This window comes from Centroberyx gerrardi, chromosome 6, assembly GCF_048128805.1.
Source record: "Centroberyx gerrardi isolate f3 chromosome 6, fCenGer3.hap1.cur.20231027, whole genome shotgun sequence".
Lineage (NCBI taxonomy): Eukaryota > Metazoa > Chordata > Actinopteri > Beryciformes > Berycidae > Centroberyx > Centroberyx gerrardi.
The window spans coordinates 26,907,451-26,923,164 of NC_136002.1; the positions used below are offsets into that span (position 1 = coordinate 26,907,451).

General features: G+C 43.9%; 2 protein-coding genes across 3 annotated transcripts in view; both read left to right on the forward strand.

The window, feature by feature from the left end:
- gab2 (GRB2-associated binding protein 2) overlaps positions 1-9,992 on the forward strand; it is a 42,817-nt gene extending 32,825 nt beyond the window's left edge. Inside the window, exons 3-10 of one of the 2 annotated variants that reach the window (XM_071917510.2) lie at positions 2,034-2,259; positions 4,347-4,942; positions 5,776-5,873; positions 6,060-6,339; positions 6,514-6,604; positions 6,771-6,873; positions 7,007-7,129; positions 7,247-9,992. In XM_071917510.2, the coding sequence (XP_071773611.1) occupies positions 2,034-2,259; positions 4,347-4,942; positions 5,776-5,873; positions 6,060-6,339; positions 6,514-6,604; positions 6,771-6,873; positions 7,007-7,129; positions 7,247-7,390 (1,661 nt within the window). In that variant the 3' untranslated portion in view covers positions 7,391-9,992. The remainder of the gene's footprint in view (positions 1-2,033; positions 2,260-4,346; positions 4,943-5,775; positions 5,874-6,059; positions 6,340-6,513; positions 6,605-6,770; positions 6,874-7,006; positions 7,130-7,246) is intronic. The other variant, XM_078284129.1, reaches the window with a different exon arrangement.
- A 2,714-nt stretch (positions 9,993-12,706) lies between these two features.
- Positions 12,707-15,714, forward strand: part of maml2 (mastermind like transcriptional coactivator 2) — a 35,889-nt gene continuing 32,881 nt past the window's right edge. The window contains exon 1 of the mRNA XM_071917514.2: positions 12,707-13,989. Within this exon, the coding sequence (XP_071773615.2) occupies positions 13,576-13,989 (414 nt within the window). The 5' untranslated portion in view covers positions 12,707-13,575. The remainder of the gene's footprint in view (positions 13,990-15,714) is intronic.

The following is a 15,714-nucleotide window of genomic DNA, read 5'->3' on the forward strand; positions in this document are numbered from 1 at the left end:
GGACCCATTAGTGTCAGTGATGAGCCATGTAGGCTATTCCATCAGCAGGCCAGACCAGTCGTCTTTCATCTCCCTCCGATTCTGACAGTTGTGTATGATAGCTAATCAAAAATCATTGAGGGCACACACACACACACACACACACACACACAGCAAAACACACACGCACACACTCACATACATACACACACCGTGCAAATTTAAGAGATTGCATTTCATTTTTTTATTTTGAAGTAGTAGCACTTTGTTTACAGTCATCAAGCCTGTTTTTGAAGCCCGGTTATTTCTATCCAGCGCTTTCACTCTCGCAGGGGGGAGGAACAATCTCTCTACAACAAATCAATATATCTACCCATGTTAGTGGGCCTAGTACTCACCGCGCTGGATGAAAGCTTTTACAAAGCTTTTTGTGGAGAAAGGAGATGATGCCTAACTAGCCTAGGGAGAGTGGAAGAGCTCAGAACAATGGCGTAATTGAGGCTCATCGGGGGGAGTCCCTGCCTGCGTGGCTGTGGGTCTGGACATCTCACTGATGTCCACTGGCCTGGAGACCCACAGCAGAGGCCTCTTCCCCCAGGCAGGGATGTGACCTCATTCAGCTAACTGGGCTCCAGTATATGAGTGTGTTGTCCTTTTGTCACAGTGGCCATGCGCAATCTGTATGGTCACCTTGCCTAAAAACGGCCAGTGGCTTGTTATTAAAGGACGATCTGATCTCTGAGATGCTTTGTAAAGGTCCGATCAGGGAGATAAGATACACTACCAGTCAAAGTTTTCTTTATTTTTACTATTTTTCCCATTTTAGAATAATAGTAAAGACATCAAAACTATGAAATAATACAAATGGAATTATGCAGTGACCAAAAAAGTGTTAAACAAATCAAAACTATCTTATATTTTAGATTCTTAGTAGTAGCCGCCCTTTGCCTTGACGGAAAGGCGAAGGCTTTGGAAAGACATTCATACATAGGCATCAACTTCACTATTTATATTTGTCTAAGAAACTAATTTAAAGTATTTAAGCATAAGCCTTTAGATCAAAATGGCTTTAAGATCATGAAAAACATATAATACATTCAATCAGGTGTGTCCAAACTTTTGACTAGTACTAGTGTAGGTAAAACTCAAGTGTCTCTGTTAGGTAAAGTGAAAGTGTGAAGTTATGAATTCTTTTTGGATATGCTTTTGAATTATTTCACTTTAGTCTTATGTAAATATGCTCATGCAAAACCTTTGGCCAGCACTGCACTGAGAGAGATAATAGTTTCAGCAAAAGATGATTGGTGGAGGTTTTTTTTTTTTTTTTTTTTTCCTCTCCCATCAGCCAGTGTTGCACACAGCACTATGGGTCGATGGAGCAGTGGGCCGCCCACTCTACTCCTACAACTCAATGTGTGCTTCCTTGTTTTGGCCTCCTGCCCAGTCTATTTTCAGCATCCAGATCTCAGATTTGTCTTTACTTTGTAGCCCTCCAATGCAGATATCAGGGATGTCACACAGAAACAATGGGACTCTAAAGCCATGTTGTTCACACAGTCCCGCTGTGCAGAACAATGGGAAACTCAATAAAGCCAAACCGAGCACAATGACACTGGTCAAAATGATGTGTCTGATTTTGTGACCATGTGCCGTTGACCTAATCTCTGCCTTCAGCCCCAAAAAGGCAGAAGGCTTGTTTTTGCGCTGCTCCCTTGAGACAGATCCCTCTTCTCTATTGATTATCTTTAGAGGGCACGCTGAAAGCTACTGAATACAAGACTCCATGCAAGGCAGGGACATGTAAAGGCTTAAAACCCTCCATTGAATTTCGTTGCCCTTTGACTTCGTGGATCGTGACAAGAAAAGGAAAACGTTTAGGGGATGGATCCTCCTGTAGCTGGAGAGCATACGGCATGATCAGGTATCATCGAGTCTGCAGAGGAATTGCTTTTAAATTCTCAAGCCTAGACTAAGATGGGTGTTGTAAAATGTTTGCGGGTTTGCCATTCAATCACTGATGGCCCTCTTCCCCCTCCAATCTCTTATGTCTCCAGATGGCAGGTCGTCCCATATGCCCCGCTCCCTGGGTGCAGATGTCACCGGCTCCATGGCCCCTCTGATCGGAGAGCGCAAGTCCTCGGCCCCCATCCACTCCAGCCAGCCAGTCCTCTTCACCTTTGACGTGCCTGTGCGCCACACACACAGCTCCCTGTCCAACAGCGCGCCCCAAGACTACCTCCTCCTCCACCAGTGCATGAGCAGGAAGACGGAGAGTGCACGGTAAGGGTCGCGACCCGCAGGCGTCCTGTGTCAGTTTCCTGTTATCCCATAATGCAGGTCAACATACAGGTTTACGCCGCTTCCTCAGCTTAGAAGCCCCTAAGGGTTAGAACTACCGTTACAGGGGGGAAATTTCCCAGTTCTTCTCTCCAGTGTCATTATATACATACATTAAATATATATATATATATATATACATAAAATCAGGCCAAAAAGGGATTGCTAGGTAAAAAAAAGTGTGTATGTGTGTATTCATGGGTGTGTGAATAAGCATGGTGGAAAGGATATTATGTGCAAGTGCTCTGATTGATCAGCCGCTGATAAAAATCAGTCAATGTAGTTATTGTTATTTATATTTCATTATATTGAAAGGGAAATATGGCTCAAAACCAATACAGTCTAAACATGAGGAATTTCATGAGAATTTCCCCAAGGGGATCAATAAGTGCTATCTTATCTTATCTTAATTTAAGATATGAAATATTGAAGAAATGTTTGCCAGGGTGGCAGTTTAGTGCAAATCCTGAAGTCTAAAGGAATACGTAAACAAACTAGGTTTCTGCTATTTTTTCATTTACACTTTCATTTATATTTCCACAATTTCTTTTACAAGAATACAGTACTTTCTATTGTAACTCAGACAATAAGTTTTTGAGTAACTACATGAGTGTACAGTATATAGGCATGCACACGTAGCCAGCCTATATGCTCAGAGAGAGAACAAACGGACCAAGTGTTTACATTAAATGCACTCCTGGGTTTTCCATTAACATTCACCTCAGCTCCTGCTGCCATGATGCCCGGTTCCAAGAATCAGAGGCAGCTTTAATAATGATGCCATTCAGCGGATAGCCGGCACAGTAGATGATCAATGAGGTTGAGACTGCAATTCATCACTCCTATAGGTTTAGACTCGCCCAGGGTAGAACTGCCCTCTCAGCCACACAATTTGCGCATAAATCTGCTGTGTTGGACCTCTGTGAAACCCAGGAAATCAAACCTCACAATCCATCTCATCAGCTTTATGCAGATATTTCTGTCACTCGCTCACCAGCTTCTGCTCCGTGGGTCTGCTAATTAAGACGGACATCTGGTGAAGGGTTATGATTCAAGCCACAATGAGACTCCATCGGTCTGATGGCCAGCGTTACAGTTATGAGTTAATCTTTGTAAAGAGCCGCTGTGAAACCATAATGATGGAAAGCAGAAAGATGAACAAAGTTATTGATTAATGATTGCAATCCTGAGGAGACGCCAGAGCCTGTGGACGGTGTTTTAAGAATTGATGCAACACTGCGTGCCATCTGACATGAAAAAGAAAGAGAGTGAGAGAGAGCAAAATGTTATGGATACATTAATTGCATTACATTGATGCATTGTTCCTTTAAAAACGTTATAATCATAATCAAGATTGAAATAAGTCCCCATTAGAATCCTGCAGTGTAGCTAATACAATCTCTTTCAGCAGAGATTAGTAGTGATTTCTAGAGAACATGTCATCTTTGCCCTAGCCAGCTAAGACAGGCCATTGCTCAGCTAACTGGCTAGAAATGTCTAAGCTGTAGGGTCGCTCCACTTGGCACTCAAGGTCAAGTCCTACAATGGAGCCAGAATAAATGAGCCATGTCCCTAGGGTGCCTAACCGAGGCTGAGAAACTGTGGGAAAGTCATAGCATTCACCCCCTCAACATGGATGCCTCCTCTCCCTCAACATGGGAGGAACCACGTTAACATGTCGGCTTCTTAAGCAAACGCTAACAATAATATGATAGCATGGATTTACTTACATAGAGGTGTTCCAGCTCTGATGCAGAGGTGTGTTGTTTTTGAACACGTGCCGAGAACCGGATGGCTCCACCGTCTCTTCTGAAGTGCTGCAGTATCCTCTAGTGGCCGTTTGGTTAATTACATTGATAGTCCATAAAAAGCCAAGAGTAGATGGTTGTCAAGCGGTTTATTGCCATTGTTAGGGAGAGGCTGGCATTGAGGTAGGTGGCAGATGTCTATCTGTGAGGGAGCTATTAGGCGCAGTGGAAAGTGGGCATGATGAAGACTGACGTGTGTGTGTGTATGTGTGTGTGTTACAGGAGTGCCAGTTTCTCTCAGGCCACACGAAGCAATCTGTTTGTGGGCAGTGACTCGGCGGTGCAGAAGCTCTCCCACGGCTTCTCCCACTGCCTGAATGGCATGGGTGCCCAGCTGCACGGCTTCTACAGCCTGCCCAAGCCCGGCAAACACCAGCTACCGGCGCATGACGACTCGTCCCAGGAGGCCTGCTACGTGCTTCCGCGGGGCTACAGCGCCGAGGCTCCGGCTCACAGCGGCCTGGGAGAGCTTGAGCTGGAGAACGAGGAGGTTTACACCTTCAAAACGCCCTGCAACGCCCTCGCCGCCGTGCACTCCAATGAGCGCCCGCCCGACAACTACGACCTCCCCACGCCGCCCGGCTCCTTCTACCAGATCCCCCGGACGTTTGATAAGAACCACAATGCCCTGACGCCCTCCAGCTCCGAGTCGTCCTGCGCCCCTCCTCCCAGGCCGCCCAAGCCCAGCCAGGGGTCCGAGGGCCAGTGGGGGAGCCCCCAGTCCGTAGGGAGCCAGAACGGAGATGTGACCGCTGCAGTGTCGGTCATCCCGCGCAGAAACACTCTCCCCGCTGTGGAGAACATCCGACTGCACAGAGGTAAACTCAATGCTTATACCACTTTACTCACACATTCACTTTCTAAACACTGTAGCATTGCACATTGCACACTAGTTTAGTTTCTTCAATCACAGCCTCAGTTGACTCATACAGATCTTTTGAAATCACGCATCACGTTTCCTGTTTTTACATGCGAGTATGACTTCATCAGTCCATCCCCTTGCGGTATTGCAATGAGCCTGTTTCCTCTTCCTCCTCCGTCTTTCTCTCGCTCTCTTTCGCTCTTCCTCTATCTCTCGTTGTGCTGACTTAACTCTAGCAGCTGAGCAGAGACAAAGAGGCCAGTCTAGCAGACACTGTTCTGTTGAGACACTAATGAAATTCAAGCCATGCAGCCTGCTCCAGAATGCCTCGTTCCAGGCTGATAAGCAATAAAAAAAAAAAAAGGAGCACTCACAGACACAATGCATGGCCTCTTAGTATGCTGTGTTCTCTGCTTGGCCAAGCCCATGGTCAGGCCTCACATAGCCAGAGACGGCAAGTGACCTGTGGCCCTTGTTAGTGAGGCCACAGGCTGTTCACACACCTGCGCTGCCTGCCCCAACAAACACTAATTATAACCCAGTGGAGCATTTAATGAAATGTCACTTGCATTCTGTTTGTTTCATGAGGAACATGAGTTTACTGATTCCGAGTATACCTTGAAATGTCAGGTATTTTGGTCTGCATCAACCTCTCTTGCAACGATTATGATGTCTGACTCATGTAGGTTTGGCATTGTACTGTTTCACTTGAGCGGTAATCTTTTTCGTTTTAGAGTTTATGGCAGTGGTAAATATCGACTTCTCTTCTGCGCTTGCCTTGCTCCTCAGGCTCCTCCTTTGAAACGAACAGCCATCACCGTCCAGTCTATTTCAACAACTCAGGCCAGTCTGTCGAGTCTGTCAATGATGGGTTCAGCTCTTACCTGGTGAGTCACTTTCTTCCTTTTACTGCGCTCCCTCAGACAGAGACTATCACAGCTAAAAAGCAGCGTGCAGATAGAAAATACATTTCTGCTTTATTTACTCCAGTTGAGTGTTGTAGTTTTCCCTGCAATACTGAGTCCAGAGTGTCTAAGAGAGCTGTCTGTGTGTGTGTGTGTGTGTTGGCACAGAGAACCAAAGCCCCTCTGACCCGCTCAGACAGCGGCAACTCAGACGACAACTATGTGCCCATGAATCCTGGCTCCTCGCCGCTCAGCGCTGCCCAGGCTGACAGTCCCAAGAACATCTACATTCCTATGAGCCCCGGGCCACATCACTTTGATTTCCCAGGATTCTCTGCTACACTACCTGCCCGTAAGGGGAGCACCGCCTCCCTGTGTCACCGGCCCGGCCGCCTCAGTGATGTCACACCCCCGCCCATCAACCGCAACCTCAAACCTAACAGGAAATGTGAGTCTTTGACAGCAAAAGCTCTCTCTGTTATCAGAGCAAAGGGTTCACTGTTTTTTGGGGGCTTTTTTTATCACCATTTTTGGCTTCATTTCAGCTCATTAGCCTGCATTGTGTATTGTTTACAGCAAGACAATGATTTGTGGTGACAGTGTCTGCTCTTGTTTTCTACAGCGAAGCCAACACCTCTTGATTTGAGGAACAATGGGATCATTGATGAGCTGCCATTTAAGAGCCCAGTCACCATGTCCTGGACACGGCCCATGTGAGTCTCATATCAGTCATTCAAGCTAGGTTGCCCTAGGCCACACACACACACACACACACACACACACACACACGCATACACACACAGTTTGATGGTACAGATTACAGCTGTATTCTGTTTCTGAAGGTAGAAGCACTCACAGTCCTTGTCTGCTTTCCTCTAGGCCCTCTATGAACTCCATGTCCTCCCAGCACTGTCGACCCATCTCCACACAAAGCATCACCAGCACTGACTCTGCAGACAGTGAGGAGAATTATGTGGCTATGGTGAGTCCCAGTAGCTGCAGGGAGATCAGGGAGAGCACATTGTGTCCTTTGTTTTAATGATCCACTTGTTTGTATGCTGCGCTTTACTTACCGCAGCCCCGTGTGAGTAAATCCTCCCTCTTGTCCCCATTAGCAGAACCCAGCGTCTACCTCCCCGGCCGTGAGTGGCACCAGCAGCCCCGCCCCTAGGAAGTGCGGCAACGTGGACTATCTCGCTCTGGACTTCCAGCCCGGGTCACCGAGCCCGCACAGAAAAGTAAACAGACAATTATGTAGAGACCTTATTCGTTTCACTGTTTGTTCCTGTCTTCTGCCGTGATGCAGAACGCCCGCGGGCCAGTGTGTCACTCCTGTCTTGTTTATCGCTCCGCAGCCCTCTACATCCTCCGTGACCTCAGACGAGAAGGTGGACTACGTGCAGGTGGACAAGGAGAAGACCCAGGCGCTGCAGAACACCATGCAGGAGTGGACCGATGTGCGTCAGTCTACTGAACCCGCCAAGGGGGTCAAGTCCTGACACTGACCTGCACAAATAAACACACAAAAAAAAACTCCCATCTTATTTCAAGCATCCCCAGTATCATGTTTCTATCACAATTACAAACACTTGTTGGGCTTGTGAAAGACTAAAAACATTGGGACAAAAAGCCATAGCCTATCTTATGCCTGTTCTCTGTGACAATTATCACTGCAGTGCGCTGCTAACACATGCAGGATATCAGGCCATACAGTGAAGCGCCCTGCCAAAGCTCTTCATGGAGACTGTTATTACACCATATGGACAATTGATATTGCATATGAATGATATCATCCCGACTTATGAAGTCCAATCGATCTTCTCTAAAGCGCAAGTGTTTCATCGAAGCTGTCCCACTGCAAGGGCGCTCTGCAACAGTCGCACGTTTTTTGCATTTCGCAGGTTATTTACCAAATTGCTGCCATTTAAAAGAGTAGCAGGGTCTAACTGGTCAATAACCATATTAATGTAGGAGTACGATTACTGGTCTCAGGAATGCCAAGATGCACTCTCATTTTGGCATGCAGGCAGGCAGGCTCTCTCTTTTCACTTCAATCTATCATTTGTGCTGAGTCCTGCAGAACCAGTGAAGAGATTATTTTCACTGCAGGCAATCATTTCAGCTTAGCAGTGCATGTCTGGTAAGAGGAAAAAATACAGCCTTACAAAAAAAAAAAGGCCCGTGTCAGAAGCCCTAATGATAACTTCAGATGACTGTTGCTTCGGTTTGAATTAAGTATGAACTCGAACCGTATTTAAAAGCTGTCACCCAGGATGGCACGCCAATTATTTAAATGCAGGTACAAAAGCCAGTAACATCTAGATGTACAGTATAAAGAAAACACAAACCGAGATGAGAAGAAACAATCTAGTGTCTTTCTAGTTTTGACTTCAGTCGTCATTCATTCATTTCACATAATACTATAATGCATTTCATTGTAAATGTGCACTGACCAAGGTAATCGGTGAGTTTGAGGGATAAAAAATGAAAATGCAGGAGGTAAGCTTTCCAAGGAGTTCAGATGATGTCCTCTCTCTCTCACTTTATCTCTCTCTCCCTCTCTCTCTCTCTCTCTCTCTCTCTCTCTCTCTATTTCTCCCTCTCTCTCTCTCTCTCTGAAGATCATTAAAGTGCCCATAAATACAAGCTAAGTAGGACGAGGATAGCATATTTATGTATTACAGAATTCAACAAAAATTGACCATACGTACCCAAGTCATGTGTTCACTGATTTATATGAAAGGTCTTTAATATGCCACACACTACAACCATTTCTCTTATGAGTAATTATTTCCAATACATATTGATAGAATGAAGTATTTGCAGCACATCTTGTGTAGAGAGTCGGCTATTTACTGTTAGCAATTTGAAGCACTTGTTTGAGACAGAAAGTGCACTACAGTAATGTAACGTTGTGCTTTTCTTGCAAAAGCACCTTGCCACGAAGAAGATTTGCCAATGATCATAACTTAAAAATTGTCGAGGAAAGAATGTTATCCGATTCCCCAAACTTCTCTCCTTTTTTTTAATGATATAATTAAATTGCCTTATATTTTTATTTCAGTTTAGAGTGTGTGTTCTTTTCCTTGCAGAAATATAATTATTCACAATGTTACTAAAGAAACAGCCATATTGTGTTTAAGACAATTGAATTATGGTTTTTGTAGTCCAAATTAAGTCCAGTATTTCATTGTGGGCTGGAACCACTCAAGGGGTAATCCCTATTTGAACTTAATATGACTAGTGTGGCCATGCAGTGCTAGATGGTATTATTGATGGTTTCATTAAGATTCACGTCTTAATGTTTTTCTACCATTTTTACTGCTTTTTGTATTCTTTTTATCATTATTTTTTACTGATACGTGTAAGCAGGTGATATTCATATGGATGGGGGTCAGGCTAAATTAAGCTAAGTTTGTCACAGTGTGCATTTCTATTATGTTTCAAATTCCAGAATTGAATTTTTTTAGGATCCATGCTTTCAGTGGGGAGGCTGGCAGTTAAATTGCACTGGCAAAGCCCTTCCCGGGTGAACTGTGATTCACAAAGAGAGAGCGAGAGAGGAAAGAAAAGACTGAAAAAAAAAAGCCTGTCTCCCTGTCACTCTCTGAAGTGAAATGGATGTGTAATTTATTATCTAGAGAGACTCGTTGTAAGCGAAAGAGCTGTGTATGTGTTGTGGTAGATTGTGAGTTGTAGTATGTTAAATGACAGCCTGACTGGGCAAGATGGAGAACACTGCTCAGATCTGCTGTCAGACTGTCACTGGGCTGACATACTGTACTAGTAGAGATCATTTTTTTAACCACTGTTATTGCTACTACTGTAAAGCATTTGTAGATTGCTTGTGTGTTAATTTATTAATTTATTGTGTGTTTTGCAGTTGATAAGTGTAAAAAGGAAAAAAAAACAAGGAAACTGTCTCTCTACTAACATTGATGTATGCAAACCGTCTTGATTTTGTGGAGCAATATGACAAACGATGCCAGTGCGATGGTAATGTGGTACAGTACATTTGAGATACACAAGAATACAAGACTTTGTTGTTCCTGTATTATGGTAGACTTAAACTGTGGACATAGAATAAATCAAGAAGTGGAACTTTTGTGTCGGAGCTTGTCTTTAAATATAAACCACAACACCGCTGTTGATAACCACTATGTCATTACTCACCCAGACACTTCTAATAGACACTTCTAATGGACGCTGCGATGCACAGTGGCTGAATGGCTGCTGCCCCCTGTTGTGAAAGACAGAAGATGCAACCATAGACCCAAAAGTATTGACATGACAAGTTACTGTTACTATGGTCTTAAAGGCCGATATGGATACCAATATTTTTAGACTGAAGTCACCAATAGCCGATATTTTGTACCGATATTCAATATCATTACATTTTTCCATTTTCATGCCAAAAAATGACGTATTCAAATTTTCCCCCAGATTTGATTTTCTTGTCGAGGTGGAAAAGCTTTTAGACCATCATGGGATGCTAAAACTCTCTATTGAAAACCAGATTAATGATATTCTTTTAGGTGGGTTTGCAGCTCTTTAAGAAATTAAAATCTATGAAAATCTGAAACTCCAGTCTTGCTGCCTTTAAATATAGCATTGATTTGCAAAAAGTGAAATTGAACAATTAAATGAATAAAGGAAATGTGCAAGGAAAATGCAGTTTCTTTGCTTACAGGTCTTACAGACTGGGAGGAACCTCCATAATCAGTGCTGGACAACCCTGACTGGCTGATATCAGATATTTAATAAAAGACCAATATCGACCCAATAGCTCAGTCTAAAAATGCAACTCTTGTCTGCACAATGATTAGAGACTCTTACTATACACAAGAACATCCTTACAAAAATACTTCTCCTTGAATCCTTCAGGAATTTATACTTGGATAGTTGACCGGTGCAAGTGTTTAAAAATTCTACAAAATCCTGAAAAACAAAATAGGCTCCTGTGGGAATTCCTCTGGATATTATACCTGTTTGTCCTGTGGGATTTTTGAATTATTGTACAACAATATAAAATCCACTGGACATTTTGAAATTCTGCTGAATCCTACCCCTGCACGTACAACAGGATTTCTATATCCCTGCCAGAGATCTTAATTCTTGGACAGCAGCGTGTCGGATCTTGTTGCTGCATGCCTTGCTGGATTTTTATTGTCTGATTTCTTCAAATTCCTGCAGGACTATACAAAATCCTATACTATGTGCGGGCTAAAAAAAAACAAAACCCTTGCAGGAATCCACTTTTTACTGAACCGATAGTTCAACAGTCTAAAACATTCATTTTTGCTCAGTTATTTACCAGCAGGATGTCCTACAGGAGTCCTGCTGTAAATGATGAATGTGCTACTTTATGATTCACAGTGTCAAGGATTCCTGCAGGCCTTCTCGGGAGTATCTTCCCCTGCCATCCCCATGTGTTCGTGATAATGATAACTTCATGGCTCTTATGGACTAAGCCGGAGGTGAACAATATGAGCTGTCATATATAGTCACCTCAGCCATCAATAATGAAATTAAAAGCATGGGCTGCAGTCGATGCCAAGTTGCTTCAAGACCGCCAGAGTCAGTAAAGGGGCTTCTGGTATCTGAATGTCTGGGCGGGTTTGAATCCCACTTCCAGGTGAGCAAGGTGGTCTGGGTGTTGCAGAGATCGTCCCGTAACCGAAGGGTCAAAGGCTTGATTACCAGAACAGCCAGTGTGTCCGTCCCTGTCATGACACTGAACCCCTACCTACTCCAGTAAAGCTTTCACTTCCTTATTGACTGTGTAATGGCTCCACTGTGGCTCAGTGGTTAGTGCTGCTGCCTCACAGCAAGAAGAATCTGGGTTTCATTCCCACTCTTCAGCCTATATTGCTGCCCAGGTTATTTATTTTATTGATTTATCCTTTTACATTGCTATTTAATATATGGTATTCCCCTTTTCTTTTGCCTTTTTGCACCATTTGGGAGGTCACAGTCCACTTTTCATGACAATAAAGTTGAATTGAACTGAACTGAATTGAATTGAATTGAACTCTGGTCCTTTCTGTGTGGAGTTTGCATGTTCTTCCCATGTTCGCATGGTTTTCCTCCAGGTGCTTTGGTTTCCTCCTGCGTTCCAGTAACATGCCAGTCAGGTGGATCGGAGACTCTACATTGCCCATAGGTAAGTAGTACTGTATGTGAGTGTGAGCGGTTGTCTGTCTATCTGTTAGACCTGTAGTGGACTGGTGCCCAATGCTGCTGGAATAGACTCAAGCCAACTGTGACCCTGAACAGGAGTAAGCATGCAAAGAAAATGAATGAATGAATGAATTAATATAGCCTAGTGCTTTACCCAGGGATGTAGTGGGGGGTAAAACCAAAACCTTTGACTTGCAAAATACATTTCCTCATCTTTATAGGCTGACATAAATCCTTTATAGTAGCCCACACATCATAGTAAACAATATCAGACTGGTGTAAGTTATAAGAGGTTAGGATCTTTTGAGGAACAAAAAAACATACATGCCTTTCCTAGCGCAGTTTACCCACCTTTTGATCGACCACTACATCCCTGGCTTAATTTATCTATATTTTCCAACGCAAATTGAGTGTCATGTGACTGACAAACCAACACGAGGTCATTTCCCCTATCCTTGTCAGTTTATTCTGGGGCCATATGCCTCTTCGGGGCAGTTCATTCTTCGCTCCACTAGAGTGTGCGTTTGGACCCCAGTATCCATATCCGTGTGTCATGTCTAAAGAGGAATGTTCATACAATGAGGGTCTGTGTAGTAGCTCCGCAATTGCCTCGGTGCACCACTCGGACAAACGATTGTCAATGGACTACTTGAGACGGATCTCAATCGGTTTACGCAACGGTTTCGGCTGCGTTGTTTTATTGGTAATTTGCAACCAGATCCGGATGGAGAAAGAGCGAGAGAAAAAGGACTCATTTCCCCAAAAAACATGCCGTGAGTCTTGAAGTTTAGTGGATTTGTCTCGTAGCTTCTCCTATTTTGGTGACTATTTGCTCACTTTGAATTTATAGTTCGTAGTCTTACTCTTTTTTTTACTGTTTGAGTGTGGCACATTTTGAGGTAAAGTAAGCTGACGGTGTGCCAGGGATGTATGTGCTAAATCCATCGGTGAAACAGAAGTTCTGCGTGATATGGTTTTGAATTATCCAAAGGACTCATATTGAATATAATTTATTTGTGAGCAGAGGTCGAGCGGTTAAGCAAGAGGGGGTTCGTCCCAGCTTTGAGTCCATGAGCTTTTCGTGTTTGTAAATCATCTGTATTTTAATTATAAGCTGACCTAGTGCCACCCCCGAGGAAAAAAATCACTAATATAATCCTATAACATCCCTATAGGGGTTTGCAATGTGTCTGTGGTACTCAGTATGAGTTTATAGGGACCTTATCGTACTTCATGGTGGTTTTTTTTATCTTCTTTGGTATCACTATTGCCTATTATATCCCCGCTTGAAGTGATACTTGTGTAATACCCTTCTACAATTTGTCATAGGATTACAACAGCTCTTTTTCTCACGGGACTTTGTGCGTGCGTGCGATTTAGTACATTTCTTTTACATGGGTTCATAGCTGAGTCCATACATTCTGTTGTCTTCCATGCCCGTACTGTGGTCCCTCATAAGCTCAGTGGACCTCAGTCTGTGTAAACTTGTTGGGGACCTTTGGGCATGGGAGAGGCGACTCCCGCTCAGTCCGCTGCGGGGGGATTCGTACCCATGTTGGGTGTCGGCATAGGATCCATGCCCGGCGGGGTCGTTAACGGGCCGGTGGCCACCTCCAGGGGCTCCGCTGTCCCGCAGCTGCACAGCGCCATAGTGGAGCGTTTACGCGCCCGCATAGAGCTGTGCAGGAGGCACCACTCCACCTGTGAGAACCGCTACCAGAGGGGCCAGGCCGAGAGCTCGGACCGGGAGCACGAGAGCACGCTGCACCTCCTCAACATAGTCCACCAAGGACCTGGGAACCGGAAGGCCAAGGGCAGCCGGGGGTCGAACCAGCAACCTCCAGAGTACAGCAGGGCCAACGGAGAGCAGAAGCCGCAGGGGTCAGAGGGCGAGCAGAAGATCTCCACGCGCATAGCGGTGAGTTTTTGGGGGTGGGAGTGGGAGTTGGGGAGTGATGATGATGATGAGGATGATGGTGATGATGGTCATGGTCATAGTCATGGTGGGGATCATGATAATGATGATTATGATGGCAATGATAATGCGGCTGCTGCTGCTATGATGATGATGATGATGATGATGATGATGAAAGAATAATTGGGGTTTTGATTGATCTACAGTTACAAAACGCAGACCAAATAGTGCAGCTGAAAGGACATATTTTAAAAACAAGGGGAATAAACTCTAGGCTCCTGATTGTGTTGATTAAAGGGGCCTGAAGAAGAAGGGATGACACCGGACCACAAAGCTTGTTTGCCAAGCAATCCATTCAGAGGAAATGGTTTTGGGGTCATTAGGCCACGGGGATGTTTCACATTTGCCGAAAACCATGTCAACATCTCTACTGTGCATCTCATTCAAACAGATGGAAGCGCTCTGTGGCTTGTTTAACCTATTTAATATGCACTGTAGTTTCACTTGACAGCGCAGGTAATTCAGTTTTCTTTAAGCGTTACATGAATACGATTCTCAAGAGAATGCTACATGTCATTGAAAGAGGTTTCTCATATTGTAGCCACATAATTGATGAGTTTTCACTTGATCATCACTGGAACATTTTTGTGTGAAAATGGCCTACAATCGAAAAAGGCATTCCAAGACCAACCAAGATCCTTTTTGTTCTCCAAGAAAAGAGCTATATGACCTTATTTTGAATAGATTTCAAGCTTCATTTCTAAAAATCTGTGAACAAAATGCTAAGAAACACCTTCCCCTTGTCTACTGAGACTATAGGAAGATATACTGTAGTTTGCATACGGTCCCCCAACAGAAGGGCATGGCAAAGAATGGGGTTGGGAAACTGAAGAGTGAAACACAAGAGGGCTTTCTGTGTGCCTGCTAGTGCTGATAGGACTGGCTTCCTGTATGGCATCTGTTAAGGGCACAGCCAGTGAGATGTGAGATTTATTTTGTTGTTTTCTTTCATTGGGCACTGGGGAGTTCAACAACTAGACTACAGGCTATGAAATATTTCCCAAGGAGTGTTTCAATAGAATGTCAAAAGGGTGAGAGCTTGCAGATGTTTCTGCTTTAGGTTTGCTTTAGACACTAAATGGAAAAATAAACAGTGTAATATTTTTTTCCAGCAAAACCATAAAAAGGCACTGATTGTTATGTCAATATATTTATTGTCATCACTGGAATTGGGCACTAGATATAATACGTCATGTAATTTTAAATTTATCTGTTTGGGCCTTTTATCCACAGAATGGATAAAGATCAAAAGGCTCACAATAAAAATAGATTTCCCTTTATTCCCAGTACTAATTTGCTGGGTAGCCTAGCCCTCCATATATTTGGCTTGCATGCTGTTAGGTGCAGTACAGCTATGGAAGTGATGGGAGGCAAGACGCAGCAACATCATGGATTATATTGACTGTCTAAAAGAGGTCAGGGAACATCATTATCATGTACCGTTTCATTTTTACTGATGTTGACTCTGGAGTAGCGTGTTCTACATAAAACTGATGAGTGCAGCAAGACGGTGAGGAGGAAATGAAGTCCTGGTGTTCATGTTTATATCAACCCTGAGGTTAATATGTTTTTCACAACTCATGATGATTGGGTGAAGCAAAATAACTGAGTGTGCAGTCAGTGGCAGGCATTGTAGAAATCCCCCTTTATGCATTTATCCTGCGTCTA